We start from the raw sequence: 21,109 nt of genomic DNA on the forward strand, positions 1-21,109 counted from the left end.
AGCTAACAAAAACCAAGCTAGCTAAGCTAAAGTCTGCCCGTCTGCAGGGAACCATGGATGCCTGGGAGTGAGGCTTTGAAAAAGCCTGCACAAGAACCCCCAGGCTCAACCTGAGCCCCAAGGCTCAACCACTGGCCCTGGACCCACCTTAAAACTACAGCAACCATTTCTGGGCATAGAGCAGATGGTTAGGGAAGAGAGTATCATCATAAAATCACCTCAAGACAGCATGGAGCAGGTAATGACCAAGCTGTTCCTTGTTGGGAACTGTCTTTGCCAATGCTGGGCTTCCGGGCATGCCTCTAGTGTAAATCCTTCATATTTATTTATTGTTTTCCAAAGCATATCGGTTCTTCAGGCTCTTAATTGATTTAAAAATCAGCAAAGCCATTTAGAAGTCCCAGAATGCACTGACAATCAGTGGGATTCAGAGTGTGCCTCTGGTTCTGACAAGGACATCTGAGCTCCTTAATTGCCAAGCATATCTGAATGATATATTGATCAGGCTGTCACTGAAGGACACCCTGGATATCCAGGCAGAGCAGGATCAAGACACTCTGAACAGCCACCTCGGATAATGTGAAACATGCCTAGGTTTTTCATGCAAACTCAAGAAAGAATTAAACCCATTATAAACCAGCCAACAAAAATTGTACCACACACCCCATGCCCCAACAGTCCCAGCTGAACCCATCTTTAACTACTAAAGGAGTTGGTGAGCAAAGCATCTGTCAGCACAAGCTGGGAACTTTCTGTGCCCCAAGTCCTGCCTCTGGCTCTCAGAGCTGGTGCTGGTCCTCAGCAGAGACCAGCATTTTGAGGCTAAAGAAGATGCTGTAATGCTGCAGTGTGATTATTTCTGCCCCTGCGATGTACGGAGAACTAAGGCACAGTCTGCATGGATACACCAACCTGGGAATGTCCTCAGGTCTGCAGTGCTGCATAGAGGAGTTACCCAGTCAGATTAACAGTGTAGTGGGAAAAGTGTTTGTCACACTCGCAAATCTTGTTCCTCTGTGGCTTTTAAAGGTAAAAAATCATCCACAGTCTTGTGAGAGCACACCACCAACTCTGTGAATGGAGCTGAGCTGATCTTCATAAAACCAGAATTTTGAAAAGTGGGAATTATTCCTAGCTGACTAAATACTTGGTTTCAACATTGTCACTTCATAGCTAATATCTGTAAGCTTTAGCCAGTCTTTTTAAAAGTCCTTTCTTTTCCATTTCAAATTGATGTTTTTTATGAAATGCTTTCATCACTTCTTCCTTCCCCCCCCATCCCCACAAATGGAAAGACAGATCTCTGGTTCTTTGGAGACCAAATACCCTTCAGTTCATATTCCACAAAGTACTTTTGCATGTTTTAATGGAGCAGGTAGAAATATTTTTCTTGGTTTATGACATTTTAATTAAAGTGAAAATCCAGAGCTGAGCATTTTCATAAAATGAAAATTAAAAATATGTGACTAGGGTTGAAACATTTTATTTCTAATCTCTCTCATTTATTACACTTGCTTTCTCTTTTTTTTAGAAAAGTGTTTTCAAAGGCAAAAGGAAACAGAGTATCAGAACTATGAAGAGAAGATCCATACCATAAAGCTCAAATAAGGAATTCCTCAAAACTGGCTTCTACCATGATTATTTTGCTAAAAATAAATCAACGTCTTCCAGTAAAAATTTTCTATTAATGGGGTTCTGACTGGAAAAAGTATCACAACTTGTTCCTGCATATGGTCTCCTCTTTTCTAAAGGCCCCCAGAAAATTTTGTGTGGTGTTTTCCATGGGACTCATTTCATGCCTATTTCAGATGCAGTTTTCCATTGATGCTGAATTGATTTTTGCTTTTTTTTTTTTTTTAATATATTCTCTGTGTTCTTTACAGATGTATTTGTAGCCTAATAGTGTATTCACTGTCCCAGTGCTTTTCCTTACCTTTTTCCCTGGGCAGAAAGACAAAATATATTCCAGAGCTCTAAACCCCAGTGGTTACAAGGCCCCTATCCCATCTCAGTTCTCCCTAGGAACCAAGGTCAAAACCAGCAGGTTTTTTTTGAGATGCATTTTCATCAAGAACATTTAGTCCCTAAAAAGGGGAGGAGGGAATCAGGGAAGGGTTAAACTGAGGGAAATTGCCCCACCAGTCTTGTCTCTGATTGGTGATTTTTGTCAATTATGCTAATTTGCTAAACTTAGAAAACTGCATTTACCCCAGGGAGGGGTATGTGTGTGTGCATTTTGTGGACATTTTCCACATCTGCCCCTGGAGGCCTCCAATAAACACCAGCCTTTATATTACCTCCTATACTAATAGTATCTTGAAAGTGTGTGTCGTTTCATTTATAGGTTTTTTAAGGCATCCCCATGGGTAGAAGAAGCTGGGACGCACCCTGAATTGTGAAACACTGGACCTGTTCATTGCCATCTGATTTCAAAAGGCTTTCCAGCCCTAATGGGCTAGTGGAATTGTTCATTGTCACTGATGTCTCCCTTATTGCAGCAGGTGTCCTATTGCTGGAAGGGCCAGTGTGGCCCTTAGTGAATGTGGCATGAAGGGACATGTAGCAGCTTTAAATTAAATGACAGGAAAAGAACACTTAGAATGTCATTTGAAATTTCTAAGGTGTTGGACAAACATGAATTATTCTTTGCGCTTACTGGTAAGACAAAACCAGCTGCTATTAACAAGCCAACACGGGGTAAGAGCCATGACACAGTTATTACTGTTTTTATATCTCTTCCAAATCATAGGGTCATAGAATGGTTTTCATGGGAAGGGACCTTAAAGATCATCCAGTTCCAACCCCTCTGCCATGAGCAGGGATGCTTCTCACTAGACATGGTTTCTCAGGGCCCCATCCTGCCTAGCTTTCAACACTTCCAGGGATGGGGCATCCACAACCTCTGGATGGCTTGTCTAACACCTGGATCAGGAAGTTGTCCTCTACATGCTCCAGGAGTGCCCTTGCTTGCAGCCTGCTGTGTTACTTTCTCAGCAGATGTTGGTGAGGTAGGTGTTAAAGAATACATTCAGTGCAGGAAACTCGGGATGCAGCTGCAGTACAAGATGCAGGTTGAGCTCTGAGAGGGCAGGAGCCCAAGCCCAAGGCAAGAGGTCATGAGCTGCCCTTTGCATTACAAAGGGCACAGGGACCTGTGGGGCAGCCAGGGGACTCAGAGACACAGTAGGAGCTGATGAGCCCAGACCTTCATGACCTTAGATGGTGAGGGGATAAAAGCACACAAGTTTCTTTATTCAAGTTCCTCCTCAGAGGCACCGGCTTGAGTTGTTATTTTGTTTATTTAGTTACTGCATCATGATTAAACTGTTTTGAGGATCTGGACATCTGAGACTCTGCTATGGGAAACCCAGGGCTAAACTGGTAAGGAAACCTGGTCTGACTTTGTGGGAGTGGAGGATACAGCTGGGAAGGCCTTTGATCCCACATGAGGTGATGTGAGAGTGACTCCAGAGTGGCTCTTGGGTGTTTGGACAGGGAAGTTTCCTTAACACTGAACCCCCGCCTTCCCAGCCTCTTGCTTCTGAAAAGCCCATAGCCCTCAGCTGCAGTGCAGTTCGGGAAGTGTCCCAGCATGCTTCCATGATGACAATTTGATCAGAGCTAGGTTTGGAAGGGACCTAAAAGCTCATCTGGTTCCAACGCCCCTGCAATAGGCAGGGACATCTTCTGCTAAACCATGTAGCTCAAAGCCCCATCAAGCCTGGCATTCGATACTTCCAGGGATGGGGCAGCCACAACCTCTCTGGGCAACCTGTGCCAGTGCCTGGCCGCTCTTAATGTCCAGCATTTCTTCCTAATATCCAATTGAAACAGCTTAAGGCTATTCCCCCTCTTCCCTGCCTGCCCTTGGGAAGAGGCCCTCTCCAGCCTTCTTACAGGCCCCCAGCAGGTACTGGAAGGGGCTCTAGAAGTTCTAAACAGCCACTGGTCAGTGGCTGGACAGTCATGAGCCCAACATTCTGGAGTCTGGGAGTTAGAGGGACGGACCAATCACAGGCTCCGATCCAGGTGATGCCACAATGACTGAAGAACGCCTGAGGCAGTTGGAGGGGCAGAGCATCAGGAGGACAGCGCAGAGTGGGCTCCTGTCTTGCTTCCCTCTCGTCCCCTTTGGGTATTGGTGTCATTCTCTGGCAGTCACCCAGGACCTTCTTGAGTCAGAGGAGGAATGCCTAAATCCATGGGTAGAATTCATCATTCGGTGGACCTTCCCACCTGTGAACTCCACAGACTTGGAGAGATTGCAGACCTAGTGGCTTCTGTTCGCCTCTCACGCATCCGTAAGCAAAAGCTAGCACTGGCCTTGAAGAATGAAGGCTATATTCCAAAGCTGATAGAGCTTTTCCAAGTCTGTGAGAGTGTAAAGAACACTGAAGGCTTGCACCTTCTGTTTGACATTGTGAGAGGAATTTTGTACCTGGACAAAGCCATTCTGTTTGAGGTGATGTTTTCTGATGAGTGTATTCTGGGTGTTGTTGGATGCCTTGAATATGATCCTTGTTTGGCTCAGCCAGGATGGCACAGGGAAATCTTGACCAAAACAGCAAAGCTTCAGGAGGTTATTCCTATCAGAGACCCTGAACTCAGGCAAAAGATCCGCCAGACGTCCCGGGCACAGTACATTCACGCCATCATCATGCCTAATTCGTCGGATTTTGAAGAGGGTTTTCTTTCTACCCTCAATTCCTTCATCAGCTCCAGCAAAGAGGAGATTTTACATGCGTTGCAGGTAAGTGGTTTTTAATGTGGCTTAGATGCGATCTGTAGTGATCCCTCTGGCTGTAGTTTGGAAATGATTTAAAGCTGGTGAACACAGTATAAGTTAATCACAGGCACTTTCATTTGCACAACGTTTTGAATGCTTTCCCTTCTTTCTGATCCATTGGATTTTTTGTATTTTCAAAATGATAAATTTCAGGTGAATATCTTAATACTTTTTATGGCCTCTAACAAGATAAAGTCCTTCTCTTTGATTGCCAATCAAACCTTTGGAGCTGGTTTTGTATAAGCATTCAAGGAACATGTAACTTCTGGTATTTCATTCCAGGGACATTTATTGCACTGTTTTCCATGTAAAAGGGTGCAGAGAAATGGGTGGACAGATACGGCAGAAAGTGCCAAAACACTGGAGAGATGATGATGTTCCTGGGTTTCTTGGAGTCTAAAGAATGAAATGCTTTACAAGAAGTGTAGTGTTGTCCTATATATCCTTAAATATCTTATAGCAGAAGAGGATGTGAATCTGAAAAGCAAATAATAGTCACAAAAGTCCCCCATCTTGGCAAAGCAGAGTGCCTGCATGTGGGAGATCTGGTTTTACTGCGAGTGAGATTCAGGAGAATGTGGCAGCAGCCAAATTGCAATCTCTTAATGGAGTCCCCATCACAGAGATGGACTGAAAAGGTGCTTTGCAATGCTGCAGATCCAAAAGAGGCAAACTGGTCCCCTTGGGATGTTCACAGTGTAGTATGAATGGTGCAGGTACAGTAGGGCCAAAGCTTTCTCTTGGCTAGCACTTTTTACATCAGAAATGTACCACTTGCTTCCCTAGAAGTTTATGTGCAAAGTGCTGTGAGGGCTTCTGAAACAAATTAGGGCTGTCCTTTTTTGTCCTTTTGATGCATGTGTGGGTGTAGCAAATCCCACAGTGAGTCTGTGGGGTTTGACAGAGCTGCAAATCATAGAGGTGGCATGGCAGAGAAGGAGAGGAAATGTCACATTGTAGAGACGAATTTAGGGATCAGCTTTAGGGATCATCCCCTGTGCCCAGCTTTACCTGTGGCTCTGGTGACCTGGAGCTGCTTCAGCTGCACAGGAGTGCTGAAAGACTGGGAATGATCCTGCTGGATGTGTACTCTAGCATTTGCCTCCTTTGTGATAAAAATAATGGCAGTGTGGAAAATTTGACTTTGTGCAGTGTGGGATCCTAGAAAGATCATATTTTCAGTTTCCAGAAGGCACTGAGTAATTTGTGTTCTTTTTGTGTGCTCCACAGAAAGATGAGGAATTTTTGCCTGAAGTTTTTGCACAATTAAAAAATGAAGCTACAGCTGTTGAGCAACAATGTGAATTGGTAAGTCAGCAGTCTTGGTGGTTCCTCAAAGGCTTTAAATGAGAGGGATGAAGTAGAAAGTAAAACTGTTCTGAGAGTTCTGCAGTCTTAGAAGTACTTTTGGAGAATCAGGCAATACAGCCTCCAGTACAAATTTTAACTGTTTCCTCCTTTCAGAGAATTTTCTGACTCAAATACACTTTTTTTTTTTTTTTTTCCTGTGCACCAGATGAAGTTTTTCAAGGAATTCTGTGCCTTTTCTTTCACGGTACCTGAGAAAAGAGATGAATTTCTTCAAACTTTGGCAAAGTTGGGATTTCTTCCAATTCTTGAAATGTTAATGGTAAGTGAAAACTTAGAACTGGTTTTAATAAAGCTAGAAAAGCCCACAGCCATATAGCGGTTTTTTGGTTTTTTTGTTTTTTTTTTTTTTTTTTTTTTTTTTTTGTGTTTTTTTTTTTTTTTTTTTTTTTTTTGTTGTTGTTGTTGTTGTTTGGGGTTTTTTTTTTTGTTTGTTTTTTTTTGTTTTGGGTTTTGTTTGTTTGTATTTTTATTTGTTTGTTTTTTTAATCTGCTGAGCACCTTTTTGTAAGTCTGATTGGAGAGTTTTGCTCTGCTGAGAGTGGAGGTTTCTGGTAATGTCCAGAATCCAGAAGCTGCCTACAGTTCTGCTCTGGAGTAGCCTGGCTTGACTGCTCTTACTATTTTTACTGTTCAGACTTCATGATGGAGAAGTCTGAGGGCCGTGAAGTCCTTGTGACAAGGTAGTCAAAAGGTGAAAAAGACTTTTTCATGTGGAAGCTTGATTGTTGGTTTTTTATCAGATAAAACCACATCCCTTAAGGAAAGTTCTGGATTCTTGTTGCCTGTAAATGGGCACAGAAACTGTGGCACACCTTGGTTTGTACAGTTGGTCCTTTAATACAAAATTAATAAATTGTGGATAGCAGGCATAGAAAATCAATAAAGTCTTAGATATTCAAGCAAGTAGGACGTTGTGAATGTTTCCAGCCTAAGTTAGGGCTCTCAAATACACAGAAAGCCTTGTGTCCTTTCCAAAGGAGGAAAATAGTAGGGAAAGGATTTGCCTGGTTCCTTGTTCTTTTTCTGTAACCATATTATCGTGCTTCTCATGAAAATTTTTGTAACAAAATGTTCTCCAGTTTTTAAACTGCCTTCTCTTTGCAGCTTCACGTGATAATAAATACCAAACTTTATTTACTCTAACAAATTAATATCTTTCTTTTTTTTTGTGAGGGAATGGATAATCAGCAAGTTAGATCTGCTGCTACAGATATATTGTCTTATCTAGTAGAATTTAGTCCAGCCACCATCCAACAATTTGTAATGCAAGAGGCCCAGCAGAATGAGAATGTAAGTAAAAGTGGTGGTTTGGAGTTTGTTGAATATACCAGTTTTAGGGCAAACAGGAAAATAACCAGAAAAAGAAAACCTAAATTTCTGTGTTTTGTTTTAATTTTCATTTTTTAGAAAATGCAGAAAGTGGGGAACTCATTCCATTCTTGTGAGTAATTATTTTGTGATCTCTTTCTTTGGGTTTTTTTTTGCAGGATACCCAACTCATCACTGAGATCATTGAGCAGATAATCCGTCGTCCTGACCCTGAATTTGGAGGAGATAATCAGTTAATGGAGATTTTGTGTGCCCTGATTGATCCAGAGAAAATGCTGGCCATAGCTAGTGTAAGAGAACATGAATGGCAGAAAACGTGATACTGTCTTGGCAAACTTAAAAGCCTGATATTCTCTATTGCTGTTATTGTGGGCAGAGGATAAAAAATTACAGGATTTTTTAAATTGAGTGGAGTGTGGTCTGATAGCAACTTTAAATAAGCAAAAGATATGCTAATTTTGCTGCTGAAAGGCATGTGTCTGGGGCATCGTGCCAGTATCAAACCACACAATCCCACGTGTCAGTGCCATAGCACTGTCTGACCATAGCTCTCTCCCTCTGGATGATAAATCTTGAAAGATTTTAATACATTGTTACATACCAGAATACCTGTAAAATGGTTTACAGGTTGTTCTGGGTAAAACTATGTACACTTCAGAATGGTTTAAGGACACTTTGTCAAGCACTTTGAGTCATTGATGTTTTTTTCCAGTATATATTTGCATCCATGCTGGGAATTCTTTTAATGATAGCTAGCTTGTTTGGAGACACAAGAAACACAAGTTTGTCCCAAAATAAAGAAATTGATCTTGTGTGAAGACAGTGCTGCAGATCCAAAGAACTCAGTAGAATTCTTTGTAGGCTATTTCTTCTGTTACTACTCTTTTTTATTTAAAATGTTGTATGTGAATGCCAGTGTTTAATAAAATTATTGTTGTTTTAGAATTTAGAAGTATTTGAATTTCTCGATATCTTCTACGACCGTTACATTCATGTTCTCACAGCGCCGCTTCTGGCTGATACATCAGAAGAATGGTATGAAATAGGTAATGACAATTTAAATTTTTTTCCCTTTGAAGGGTCTCACAGTCCTGGTAACAGCAATAGACCTGTGATGCCTGCTGGGAATACACTTGCTGCAAGCTGCTGTTCCTCCAGGGACAGGGATTCTGGGGGCAGGACTTTTCATAGCCCTTTCCTGAAGCTGTGAATGCTGACATAGCTTGATTGTGTACTTTGTAAAGATGTACTTCCTTCATGTATATTGAGAATAATGCCGTGGTTTTACTAGTCTAATTTTAAAGAATATTTACTGTGAAAGCAAAAAAGCTGCAGTTGTGTTTGTTGTTTTGTTCTGACCCAATGTCCTGCTTCCCAAAGTAAACCAGTAAAACAAAAGTCCACTAAAAATACATCAGGAACTGCAATAGTAACTGAGCTCAGTGTACTTTGACAGTACATTATTTATTTTTTTGTACAACTTATGGCATTATTTTTTCTTGTAGATAATTATCAAACAGCAGAAATACTTGCCTCAGTTTTGGAGCTGTTGTCTTTTTGTGTGGAACAGCACAAGTATCACATGAAGATTTTCATTATCAAGAAAGATCTCCTAAGAAGAACACTGGTCTTGATGAAATCCAAACACAAATTTCTGGCCTTGTGTGAGTATGGAACTGACAGGATTTTCTTTTTCAAGGCTTTGTGTGTCCTGTGTGGAAGGTGTACCAGTACCAATGTACACTTGAACTCAGAATTCCTGTTCATTTGCTGTGTTTTACAGACTACAATTAAGTAATTTGGAAAAAAGGAGGTAGCAGCTGTCTGTAAGCACAGACCAATGCAGTTGCTTGTGGGAGGAGGATTGTTGTCTCTTTTGAAGTCTACAGGGATCCTTTCAAATCTTCACGAGAGGATCCTTTGTAACCAGATTTCTTGCCTCATTTCAGTGGAAATTGTGTCCTTTCTTAATAATGTCCTAAATCTGGTTCTCCTTGTGGAGAGTGAATGAAATTCTGTGAACCAGAATCTTTAAAGACTTAGGGCTGGTTCTGGGAGGGGAGCAAGGACAAAAGCACGGTGGGGAGTTAATAGTTTAACTTCATGCATGCTGGAATGCATTGCTGCTGGACTTGAGAAAGAAATCCATGGTTCCTGATGACCTTCAAATACTCAGGAAAGTCCAAGAAAGAAAGAAAGGTGACCTATCAACAAATCTGCTTCTGCACTTTAGGGGTGCATATTCCTCTTGGGGTAACACCAGGTTTTTCAACTCTTCCACAAGGTGAGAGCCTGGCATGTGGTTGTTGAATGCTTGAATGTTTTTCTTCACACAGGTGCTCTTCGCTTTATGAGGAGAATAATTGGCCTGAAAGATGAACTTTATAACCATTACATCACTCTGGGAAACCTGTTTGAACCCGTTGTAAATACTGTGTTGGACAACAGGAATAAGTGCAACCTGCTCAAGTCTGCCTCGCTGGAGCTGTTTGAATTCATCCGAAAGGTGAGTCCAGCAGCAGCCTCAGCACCAACACGTCCATGACCTCGCAGGCCAAGAGGCAAAAGGCAGATTTTCCAGGATAGCAAACATCCTATTTTACTGGAAGGGTCACAAATGGGACTGGGACGTTTATTGTCTATTGTCCATTTCTAAGGGAAGTTTAATAATTCTTTCTAGATCTCAGCTTTTTTCCTAAGAATAAATCTGATTGCTTCCCATTTGTTCTTGACAAGAATATTTTGGTTCTGGACAAGGAATCAGTTACTTTCCAAAATAAAGTTAAAAGCTTTCTGACTTTCTGTGTGTGAACATTTGAGACTGAAACCCTATTTTGTTCTTATTCAGGAGGATATTCAGTTCCTTATTGCACATATAGTTGAGAACTTCTCTGATGCACTGGAATCTGTCAAAAGCATTCACACATTCCAGGGACTGAAGACAAAATATGAGCAAGAAAAAGACCAGCAAAACCAGAAACTGAACAGGTATGGCCCAGTCTCTGTCTTATGAGGCTGCCATTCTGTAGGCCTGCTGGTTGGTTTTTAATTTCCCATAAAGCAGCAGAAGAAGGTGGCTGGGATTGGGGTTAGATTACATTCTTGCTGAAAATTTCTTAGGTTAGAGTAAACCTCCATCTACCTTTCTTTGAGTAGAGCTGATGTGGTCAGTAGATTAAATGTTCTGCTCAGAAAATTCTCAGCTTATGAAGAGCAGAATCTTGCTTTGTTCTTCTGAGTTAGGATTCAGTCTGCCTCATTATCACCTGGGTAATTGTGAAGCTTCTGGTGAGGGTGGAAGCAGGGATGGAGCTGTCTTCACCAAGTCACTTACTTAATTCTAAAGCTTTGGAAGCCATTTATGACCTGGCTGAGTCTGAAACATCAGGCAAAACTTCAATCACTTGTCCTATGTCTCTTGCAGTGTCCCCTTCATGTTGCCTGGTGAGACATTTGTCAAAGAAGCAGTAGTCTCACAGGTGGATGAAGATGTGCAGTTCCGTGAAGGTGAAGAGAAGGCAGCTCCAACGTCACCAGCAAGCTCCAAAGGCTCCTCTCCAATGTACACAACCCTGACCACAGTGGAGACAGCCCCCAAGGTGGGAGAGAACTTTTATGGAAGCTCCTGTCCTCACACAGGACAGCAGAGCAGCCTCGTGGAGCTTTACTGGGTGTAATGTGGCACAGTCAGCAATAGCCTTGTACAGGGTACCTTAGTTAGGGACAAATTCATCCCAGTCACTGACTAGTTTCACCAAGAGTGAAACTCTGACTAGTTGGGGTAAGGTTCAAGGAGGATAAGGTGGGACTGGAGTCTGCTGTTAATCTGGTGAGCACAGGTTAATTTTGTCTCTTCTGCATGATTGAACTGTTGCTACTCCTTGGCTTTCTTCCCTGCCCAGCTGGTGCCCTGTGTGTGTGATGTACAGATGAGACTGCCTTTTTTGGAATCTATTCCCCATCAGGGAATTAATAAGTGTTTTTAAGCAGACAAAATGCAGGAAGTGATACCTCTTTTATGCCTTTTACATCTGAGCATTATTTGAATCTTAGCTTCTGAGCAGCTACAGAAAACTGTGGCAAGAATTTTATTGCTCACCCCTAAGACTTGGGGGCAGAACAGATGTGCAGCATGTATTTTTTCAATGTGGGAATTTCATTTTTTTACCTTTTTCTAATTGGCAGAGAGGACTATGTGAAATATTTGGTTATCCTGATGATGAAGATGATGGGACATCGCCAAAGAAAAGAGCTTGTCTGGATTCCTAAAGGAAACTGAAATTTTAAAATATGAACTTTTATTATGGGTTTTCCAGTGCTGCAACTGTTTAATGTTAAAATACGGACCCAGCTGCAATCCATCACATAGATCTCTCTTGTAATATATGTTGTTATATAATAATTATGTAATGTATGTTTATAATATAATATAATACAATACAATACAATATAAGTAATATAATTAATATTACGAAATATAGTAGTAATATATAGTAACATATGTTAGTTCCATTTCTCATGGAATAGTTTTATGTGAAGCCATTTCTATGTTTTAGTTAGTATTTAGTTTAAGGTAGTAGCTAGTTTTAATTGTAGCTCTTGTTTGGAAAAAAATTGTTTTTTGCATAGATACATAAGATAGTTTGTTCCATCAAACAAGCTTATTTTCTATTAAAGATCCCAATGTACTTGTTTTACATCATTTGTAAACATGTGGCAATATTAATGCTGAGCTTTAAAATTCAAGAATTAAAATTGGATTCTGTAATTTTGTACAATGTGTTATTTGTAAGTACTATTTTAATAAAAAGTTACATGAAACTTGACTGGGTGGGTTTGCTTCTTTTCCTGTGAGTTACTGTTGTAGTCAGTGATGCCATGCCCTGTGCAGAGGGTAACCCCACTCTTGGCTTCACTTTCAATCTGTCAGGGCCAAGCCAGAACAGGGTTTTAAAAAGATTTCTACTCTTTTGAAACTGAATTGCAGGTGACATCTCAAACTTTGCAACTAACGCAATTACTTTTGCCTAAAGCTGCTTTATTTTAGCAGATTTCAGTATCTGGTTGTCTATAGGCTCTCAAGAGGCTGAGACCAGTGGTTGAACAAATCTGCACTCCAGGGATGCTCAGCAGCTCTGCTGCTGAACACATCAGTGAGTTTCCAGCATTCTGGAAAGTCAATGTCCATGTAATTTGAAATACTGATATATAAAGTACTGAGTTCCTTGTCTGAAAGTTCTGTACAACTAAGCATAAAATTAGAAAACAAATCCTTTTGTTTATTGATGATGCAATTTATTCTCAAAACATCCGTCTTTTCCTGGGGTCTGTGATGAGCTTCTTAAAACCAAGTTGCTTCCTTCCAACTTTTTTGCCTTTGAACTGAAAGACACCCTGAATCAGGGTGAAGCCAGCTTGAGCTTCTCCAGCAGTGCAGTGTCTTCCTGTCCTGTGCTTCCAGCCCTCCCACTGACTTGGTTTTTCCATGGGAAGCAACTTGGCAGGTGATGGCAGCACCCACCCTTCTAAGTGCCTTGTCCTTCTAAAATGTATCAGCATCATGTCACTTCTGTTCCCTTGGCTGAGGGACACAGAGGAAGGATTTCATCGTTTGAAAACTCCCAAAGAGGAAAAAAAGAACAGAGCAAATTTTTTACCTATGTGAAATTTACCTATGTTTCAATAGAAAAATGTGTTTTTTTCCATTCAGCTGTGGGGAAAAAAATCCCTGAGATTGATGGGAGCCTAAACAGTAGGTCACAGATTAGGAGCTAAAAAGCATTTTAGCCATTCATTGCTTAAGTTATTGGTTATCACAGATGTAGCATTTATTCCATTAAGCTGCAGGAATCCCCATTAATGTGACACTTCATCTTTCATCAGGAAAATGGGGTTTTCCAAAAACATTCTGTGTCTATCTGAACCACATGCTATGTGCTTGAGAAAACTTACTTTATGATTTTATACTTTTGTCATCTTGACTGGGTATGAAATGAAAAAAGAAAATAAGAAGCAATGAGCTGCACTGCCAGCCCAAATCACTTCAGCAGAAATCTGTAGCATATTTGTCACAGCACTTTCTTTAGAAACCTGTAACAGAAACTAAATTTTTTATTCCACAGTATAGAAGAAACGTTCAGCTCCTAAACCTTATAGCTCAGGGGGAAATTTAATTATTATATCTAGAATAGTTTGTTGTACAATTTTTTAAATCACTTATTCTTAAAGTTTCTGTGAGGAGCTGCCCTTTTGACTTCTCAGAGCTGATAATTACTGCGTCTGGAGAGAAGGGATAAAGAAATCAGGTACGATTATCCCTGAAATGAGATGGAGTGTTATGGGGCAGGAGTGAAATGCAAAATTAGGTAAATTGAAAATGGATAAAATTTAGTTAAGTGGAGACATTTTATGCTGAAAATAAATTTATATTAAAAAAAACCCAACAAAAACAAGCCCAACCAAAACTGACCAAACTAGAATAAATGTAACAATTGTATGATCTCTCTTGACCAAGGCTGGCTTTTTAATGGTACTCTAGACTTTAAAATATTTGAGTTGTTTACTTCAAATGTGTGTGAACAGATATCATCTCCCTTGTCACACATACAGGGAAATTTAGACCTCACTAAGAGAGAGTGCAGGAGCCATGAAATCATGAGTTCAAAGTGCTTCTCTGAATTATCTATTTAAGAAGATTCTCTCTGCTAGAGAAATCTCTCTGTTACAGAAGTTAAGTTAAATCTCTCTGCATGGAAAGTAAACCAGGTTACAGACACTTCTTTGTGGCTATTTAGTATAGCTCATGTTGGTGACTGTTCTATTCCAAATTAGAGAACTTCAAAAGGACCAACATTTCTCGAAGCAAAATTAATGTGCAACCCTTACACTGGTTGCGTTTCTTGTCTCCAGAAAGCAGCAAAAATCTGGGTGGTTTTATCTCTAAAGGTTTGATGTATGAGTGGACAAAAAAAGTTTGTATTTGTGCAAGTGGAGGTTCAGGAATACACTAAATACGTGTCTCTTCTGTATTTTCCAGCTAGCTGTGAGATCAGGAGAGCTTGTTTTGGGTGACTCTTGTCTATGTGCACTGCCACAAGAAGTACATGCAGCTTGCAGACTGCTCACCACACAAAGCTACTTATTTTCTAGAGCCTTCTCTCTACTGACAGCTTATATTCAACATTTAGGAGAGACTAAATCATGAAGCTGCATTTATGGAGAAAAAAATGCAGTTTCATCCTCAGAAGGTGTTGCATAATGTAATTCTTTGTTTCAGGAGTTTGCTGCAGATGTATTTCTGGTGTTGTGCTTTGACAGCCTGAGAGTTAATACACATCTTAAAGCAACCCTGGTGTTCTCTCTCTTTCTGGCTGTATTTCTGGTGGTCACAGATAACAGGCAGAGAGCATCATTCTGTGCCTATCACCATGCTTCTATCACTGAGAGCTCTTTTTTGTTTGATTTCTGGTTTCTGTGGTTACCATCTAGTGAAATAAAACACAGCTTCAACATGAATGACCGAGATGTCAGAAAAGCTATTAATAGTGATTATACAATTTATGCTTTTTATGCCCTGAAAGTATTCAAAGCATTAGATTCCTCAAATGCCCAAGCCAAATTAGATGGGGTGTTTTTTTTGGTTTTTTGGGGTTTTGTTTTGTTTTTTCTTTTTTGGGGGTTATTTGTTTTTGGGATGTTTTTTTTTTTCTTTTATTGCCTAATTTTATGTTTTATCTTAATGTTTGTCATCCTCCTCCTCCTGTACTCTGGAGGAGGCCCACAGCTGCCTACACCTTTCCTCATCTTGACATCATATTCTGCTGCAGTGCCCCCACCTATAAAAGGAGGAGAATGATCCCACCATAAGAAGTCAAAGGAAAGTCATAGCGGAAAATGAACATGTGTAAACTAAGATGGTGATGGATGATGTTTAGAAATGGAGAAAAAGTAATAGTAGAGAAAGATAAAGGAAGCAACTGGAGGCTGTCTTTTGGCAGGAGGTTTTTTAGAGTGCCAAGAAATGGGTGTTGGATGTCCATGTGGTCTGCCTTTATTAATCTTATTAATCTCTGTGGGCTGAGCAGTTCTGAGCAAAAGTGATTGCCTGATAGATATTTGCCATGACATCAGTGGGGTAAGGTTACAAACAATTGAGCTTGTTTAACAAGACAAATATGAGAAATCAGGAAATAAAAATGACTGGATATTGAGCCCTTTTATTCCAAAAAAGGAGGAACTCTACAGTGATTAATCTGTTTTATCAAAATTGGGAAAACCAATAGAAAGGCAAGTTAATAAGCTTAAGCCTCATACATGTTGTAGTTTCACCTAGTGATTTTATTGTGTATAAATTACTCTCCATTAACATATTTTGATTCTTGTATAATTCTCTCTTGCACTTTTGCTAGCTACTTCCTGTTGAGTTTTCCTCATTTAACATCTTCAGATATGAAAGAGAGGAGAAAGGGAGCTTCTAGCCTCCCCTGAATGTCATGTATGGAACTAAGTTTTGAGGGGTTCTTTTGGTCATTGACTCTTTCCATAGTTACATCACCATTTTGTCTGGGGGAATCTCTCCTAAAATGTTAAAACATAAAGCTGCTCACTCTGTTGAAATCTAGTCAGGTCACATCGTCGTGATGTAAAGAATTGCTGCAATCATGTCTTACAAATGTGGAAATACAGCCCACACAGACAAATAGCAACAGATCCAGACTCTGAGCAAGAGTACTAAAACTGAAGGTGTTAAATCCCTTGAGTTATTGAAAACTTCATAGGAGATGCTTCTGCTCTTGTTTGGAGCTCAGCCCTGCCAGTAGAAATGCTGGATACTTAAGGGAAAATATCTTTGTAATTTTGCTAATGAGAAACTGTGGGATTTGCCAAGAGGTGAGAGCTTGCTGTTAAACAAATCCTGCACAGAGAGGCAGTGATCTGTTATATTCCAAGTGTGCCTGAGATGCTGAGCCTGAGGAGGTATATCTGTATGCAGTCACAGGTGTCTGAGTCTTTGCCCTCACACAGGTGCTCAGATGTGCTCTGTTGATGTGTTGATGCTGACCTGTTGTTTCACAAGTATTCCATATATCATAATCCATGATATTTCAGTGGTGCAGTTCCTGCCCTTGGGTCTGGTTCTGCAAGGTGCTTTAAGGACCAGATTTTAAATTTTATTTTTCAGTGCAGGATGGAAGGATAGTTTTCATACATTTATCAAAAGTGGAACCTCTCCAAACTACACATGGAAGTCAAGAGGAAAAAATCCTTTCCAGTGTAGAAAATGGCTTCAAACTTCTCAAGATGAGTTCTCTGCTCCTTCAGTTCAGCAAAATCAGGACTCAGTGCTCTCTGCAAAATTTGCTCTGAAAGCTGTGGTAACTCCTGAGTTAAGTAACTCAGAGTTAATTAACTCAGAGTTAATTAACATGCCAAACACATGTTGCTGTGGCTGTACAGTACAGCTACAGAGACCCCACTACAGCACTGTGGATACATCCAGTAAATTTATCACAGTCTTAACCCTCTCTTTTAGATGCCAAATTGATTCAGTTTCCCGTTTCACATTGTAAAGCTCTCTGGAATCTGGAGACCTTTTCTTAACTTCCTTCTGAAACCTTCCCAAGGCTGCAGTGGCATGAACACTAGACCTATTGTCTATGCACTCCCTATTGCAGTCTTGACTGTCATCTACTTAGACAAGAGGACTGATGATGGGAAGAGGTTGATTGAGGAGAAAAGGTGGAAAATATTGTCATAATGGCTTTGTACATTATTGCAAAAGTTTTTAGAAGGGGGAAAAGACATTTTTAAATTATTTTGATCTAAAGTACTATAAAATATTTGAAGGAAGAGGAGTACTCCTCTGACATATTTTGTTTATTTTAAAAGATTAATTATTCTTGAATGCCTTGATGGTAAGTTTTCAGTCAGCTCTGACTACTGATCAAATGGCTGAAAGCCAGGAGTTATTTACTACCCAAGTTTCACTTAGGCAGACAATCAAGGGCATTATCCCAATTATGCAACAATTATTTTGGAAGAAGAATGTACCATTTGAACCCATAAATAATGCACTTCATCATTCTAGCATTGTGAAGGGGGGCACTGGAGCTTGGTAACTGCAGACTTCTGAGAAATTGCTTTGTAGAGATTTTCAGAGATACCATCATGGAGGCAGGTGTCTGCCTCCTGGAAGTCAGATAGCAAATGGATATTATTTAAGTTCTTCTGGATTGCTGCTTTTTGTTCAAGAGCCACCACTGTTGCATGGTCTTCATGTACTTTGGGGCAAAACAGGCTCACAGTCAGAGCTCCTGCTTGGACCTTCCCCTACATTTGCAGTGACAGACTACCAGCTCCTCTCTTGGCAGATTCATACCTGTCCTCCTCGTTCAAAGTAGCTCAGTATAATGATGGAGACGCCAGTTATCCCTACAGATAGTCACTTGTACCATGTTCTCACAGACAGACCTGAGTTTTTCATGTTGGACCTTCCACTTCTGAACTTGATGACTTCCCCCAAGCAGTTCTATAGTAATGTATGGAGTGCCAACAGGGAAAATTTTAGTGTTGTATTCACCCTAGACAAGTAATTTAGTCTGGAGTCTCTAGATGTTTAGTAAGAAGAGTAAAGTATCCAGTAATGATGAGTTAAAAGTTCTAGAATAAAACAAAGTAATATCATGTTTTAAAAGGCTATGTCTTAATGTACAATATCAATTACATTGGCATATCCTGATTTTTTTTTTCTGAGCTTTAGTACTTGCTATATATTATGATTCTATTTAATTCTGAACACTTGGTTGCCTATATTCCTTGTGTCCTTTCAGCTTTCCTGACTATAAAAGTGGAGGTAACAGTCAAATGAAACACTTGGAGTATGGACTTCAAGATGCAATTTTTGACTTATTTATACAAGTAAATGCCTCATCTTTACTTCCCCCACCACACGAGAGCATATCTGCTGCTTGTTAGCTGATGAAATAACTCAGGGCATCTCACATAAGCTCACCTAAGCCTTGGTGCAATGACTCAGTCAAGACAGTTTGCCCTACAGTGAGTTATTTCAGCACCATGGAATTGATGCTTTTAGGTGACAGTGAACATCTTGCTGTGGAACCACATGTGGAAAGATAAGCAGGAATTTCCGACTGACAGATGCTTCACTTTACAAACTATTAAAGCTACACCAAATTTTCACAAAGCAGAAATCTTCTGCACATTCCCTGGAAACATGTGGAGCTTTCTCCCCAAAGTCATGACTCCAGCTCTTTGTGCTTACCTTGCTGAGGACTGAGTGAAAGGACTCTCTGTACACTACTGTCATTTCGGTGGTAAATGACATTGACTTCTAATCTAAACTGTTTCTTTGCTAGCTTTAATATAGGTACCCTAATCTTGTGCCCTGTTTCATGTAATCTACTAGTGGTTTTTTTATACTGTGTAGTAACTCTGTTTAAGGCCTTTTGACTCTTAATCTCCTATCTATACAACAAATAATGCATTTTGTAATAGACCTCATCTACCATTCTTGACAACTTGTGGGCTGAAGTGATTTAGGTGCAGGCTGCCTAAATTCAAGCTGCTGCCAAAAATCTTAGCCTAAGGCAGGGTTTGTCTGAAGCTCCCATTTGACCTGGAACAAAGTCAAATAGGAAAAATGGGAGAATGCTTTCTAGCTCGAATCTCTGAGCAAGAATTCAGTTCAAAAGGTTAGATTTGTGTCTTACTCACCTTTCCTGACTCCTCTGGGTCAACTGACAAGAACATCCTGTTATAGCCTAGGTCCTAACTGGGATTGTCCTGCTATCTTCAGTGAAGCTCCTCTAGAGGTGTCTTTTTGTTACTAAGGGAGTGTGATTTAGAGAGTGAATTTTGATGAGACAAATGAAAGCCAACAGAAATTAAATGTGGTGTTTATAGACTGGAAGATTGCTCCTAGCTCTAAAGTGCCATGTAAAAATATTTTCTGTAAGACATTGGGGAACACCCAAATTCACAGACAGGTAAAGGATAAAAGTCAGAGCTTCATCCCATTTAAATTTTAGAGATTCTTCTGTATTATGAATATGACTTATCTGTTATATTCATAGTTGGAGAGTTTTTTCAGTCATTGGTTCCTTAGCTCTGGAGTAGACTTTTCCCCTGTGTGTTCAAAGTAATATATATATTTCCTGAATGGAAGTATAAGATACACATTCCACTTGGTTCCTCAGACACTATTTTCTAGTGAAGTACTGAAAATTCAAGTACCAAAGAAAATTTTTTTACCTGTAGTTTTTAATAACTGAAGTCACAAAACACTGATACCTCTACCAGTGATACTGTGTAGTACATATGTATGCTATGTAGGAAATAAATATTACACCTGTTCTAAGTTTTAGAAACAATGTACATAGTTTGTAAGTTTTCATCTGGTTTTGCTTTATATTGATAAATCAAACCTTGCTTTTTATGATATCCAGACAAAACCAAGAGAAAATATAGTTTGTGTAGATTAAGATGAAGCTTTTTTGTTTACAGACATTAAGAAAAAATTTCAAATACAAGACCCCATACAAGACTTGATTTCCTGAAGATCTCTCAAGCCCACTGAAATTAGTGGGGTATATACTCTGACATCTGCCCTATCAGAGTATAGACACTTAATTCTTCCATGTATTCAAAACTTTCAAAGAAGGTTCAGGCATTCTTTGGAAAAATGGAGACAAACGCTGTTGATTTACCATTCTACACCTGTTCATTGGCCATGTAACAGGCAACTGTATTTTGTATTTGTAGGCTGATCCATCTCTAACTAAAATATTCATGGAGCATCTCTGAACAATCTCACCAGTCACCCATTAGAGATTCAGGCCATGGTTTGCAGTCTGTATTCACACTTGGTTTGATGCAGAGCAGCAAAAGCCTATGCTCTGCAGCTTAGGAGAGTAAACCCAGATGCCACAAACACAGTGGGAGAAGAAGGCTAGGATTCCATCCCATGTGGAAAAGTCTGACTCTTTGCTCTGTTCCCATGCTCTTCCATCCATTTTGTGCTGGATCCTCCTCATATGACTAGACATGAACCTAAGGAAATAATGAGGTCTTATAGGGCATGAAAGTGCAAAAAGAGAAAAGTGAAAAAAAACAAGGGGAAAACCAACTGATCCCAGAGGACAAGAAATAACAATATTTAACAGAATACAGAGCAGCCTGCCTTCATATTCACAATTAGAGGGAGAATACTGACCTCTGCAGACCTTTGGTTTGACACATTTTACCTACTTTCAAGTTATTATCCTCAGGTCTGGAGGTGGTCAGAATGAAACTGTACATTTGTGCAAAAATTTGCTAAGAAAGGTCTTTTACTAACTTCAGGAGGTGAGAATTTGGTTGTGCTTCAAAGTGAGAGAATTTATATTTCTCTCTAAGCAAAATGCATGACTTCACTGATTGCTTCCTCTTTTGTGATAATTGACAAAAGGAATGTGTATTTTAAGAGTGCATGAAACAAATAGTAGAGGAGGTAAATGAAGACTGTTCTCCTGCTTTCCAGCATGGAAGGAGGGAGTGCAGCTCCCCTTTACTGCAGGGAGACATTGCTGCTTCTCATTCCTGCACTGTCACTTGTTTAACCCATCC

General features: G+C 40.0%; 1 protein-coding gene across 2 annotated transcripts; it reads left to right on the forward strand.

Moving 5' to 3' along the window:
- Positions 1-4,109: 4,109 nt before the first annotated feature.
- On the forward strand, positions 4,110-12,183 carry LOC128805010 (serine/threonine-protein phosphatase 4 regulatory subunit 3B-like). Of its 2 annotated transcripts, XM_053973434.1 has the most exons (12): positions 4,110-4,205; positions 4,536-4,750; positions 6,017-6,094; positions 6,303-6,416; positions 7,331-7,447; positions 7,645-7,776; positions 8,430-8,532; positions 8,992-9,150; positions 9,823-9,992; positions 10,335-10,474; positions 10,911-11,085; positions 11,672-12,183. In XM_053973434.1, the coding sequence occupies exons 1-12, from the start codon at positions 4,190-4,192 to the stop codon at positions 11,753-11,755; spliced, it is 1,503 nt and encodes a 500-aa protein (XP_053829409.1). In that variant the 5' UTR covers positions 4,110-4,189; the 3' UTR covers positions 11,756-12,183. The 2 variants fall into 2 exon arrangements, with proteins under 2 accessions (XP_053829409.1, XP_053829408.1); XM_053973433.1 differs by having other exon boundaries at positions 4,110-4,750.
- Positions 12,184-21,109: the final 8,926 nt, after the last annotated feature.

This window comes from Vidua macroura, chromosome 3 (genome assembly GCF_024509145.1).
Source record: "Vidua macroura isolate BioBank_ID:100142 chromosome 3, ASM2450914v1, whole genome shotgun sequence".
Lineage (NCBI taxonomy): Eukaryota > Metazoa > Chordata > Aves > Passeriformes > Viduidae > Vidua > Vidua macroura.

Excerpts from the sequence above, each read along its gene's own strand:
- LOC128805010 (XM_053973433.1), top strand. The coding sequence starts at position 4,190 with ATGCCTAAATCCATGGGTAGAATTCATCATTCGGTGGACCTTCCCACC. Across the intron at positions 9,151-9,822 it reads ACACAAATTTCTGGCCTTGT|GTGCTCTTCGCTTTATGAGG; the intron begins GTGAGTATGGAA and ends TTCTTCACACAG. Across the intron at positions 9,993-10,334 it reads TGTTTGAATTCATCCGAAAG|GAGGATATTCAGTTCCTTAT; the intron begins GTGAGTCCAGCA and ends GTTCTTATTCAG.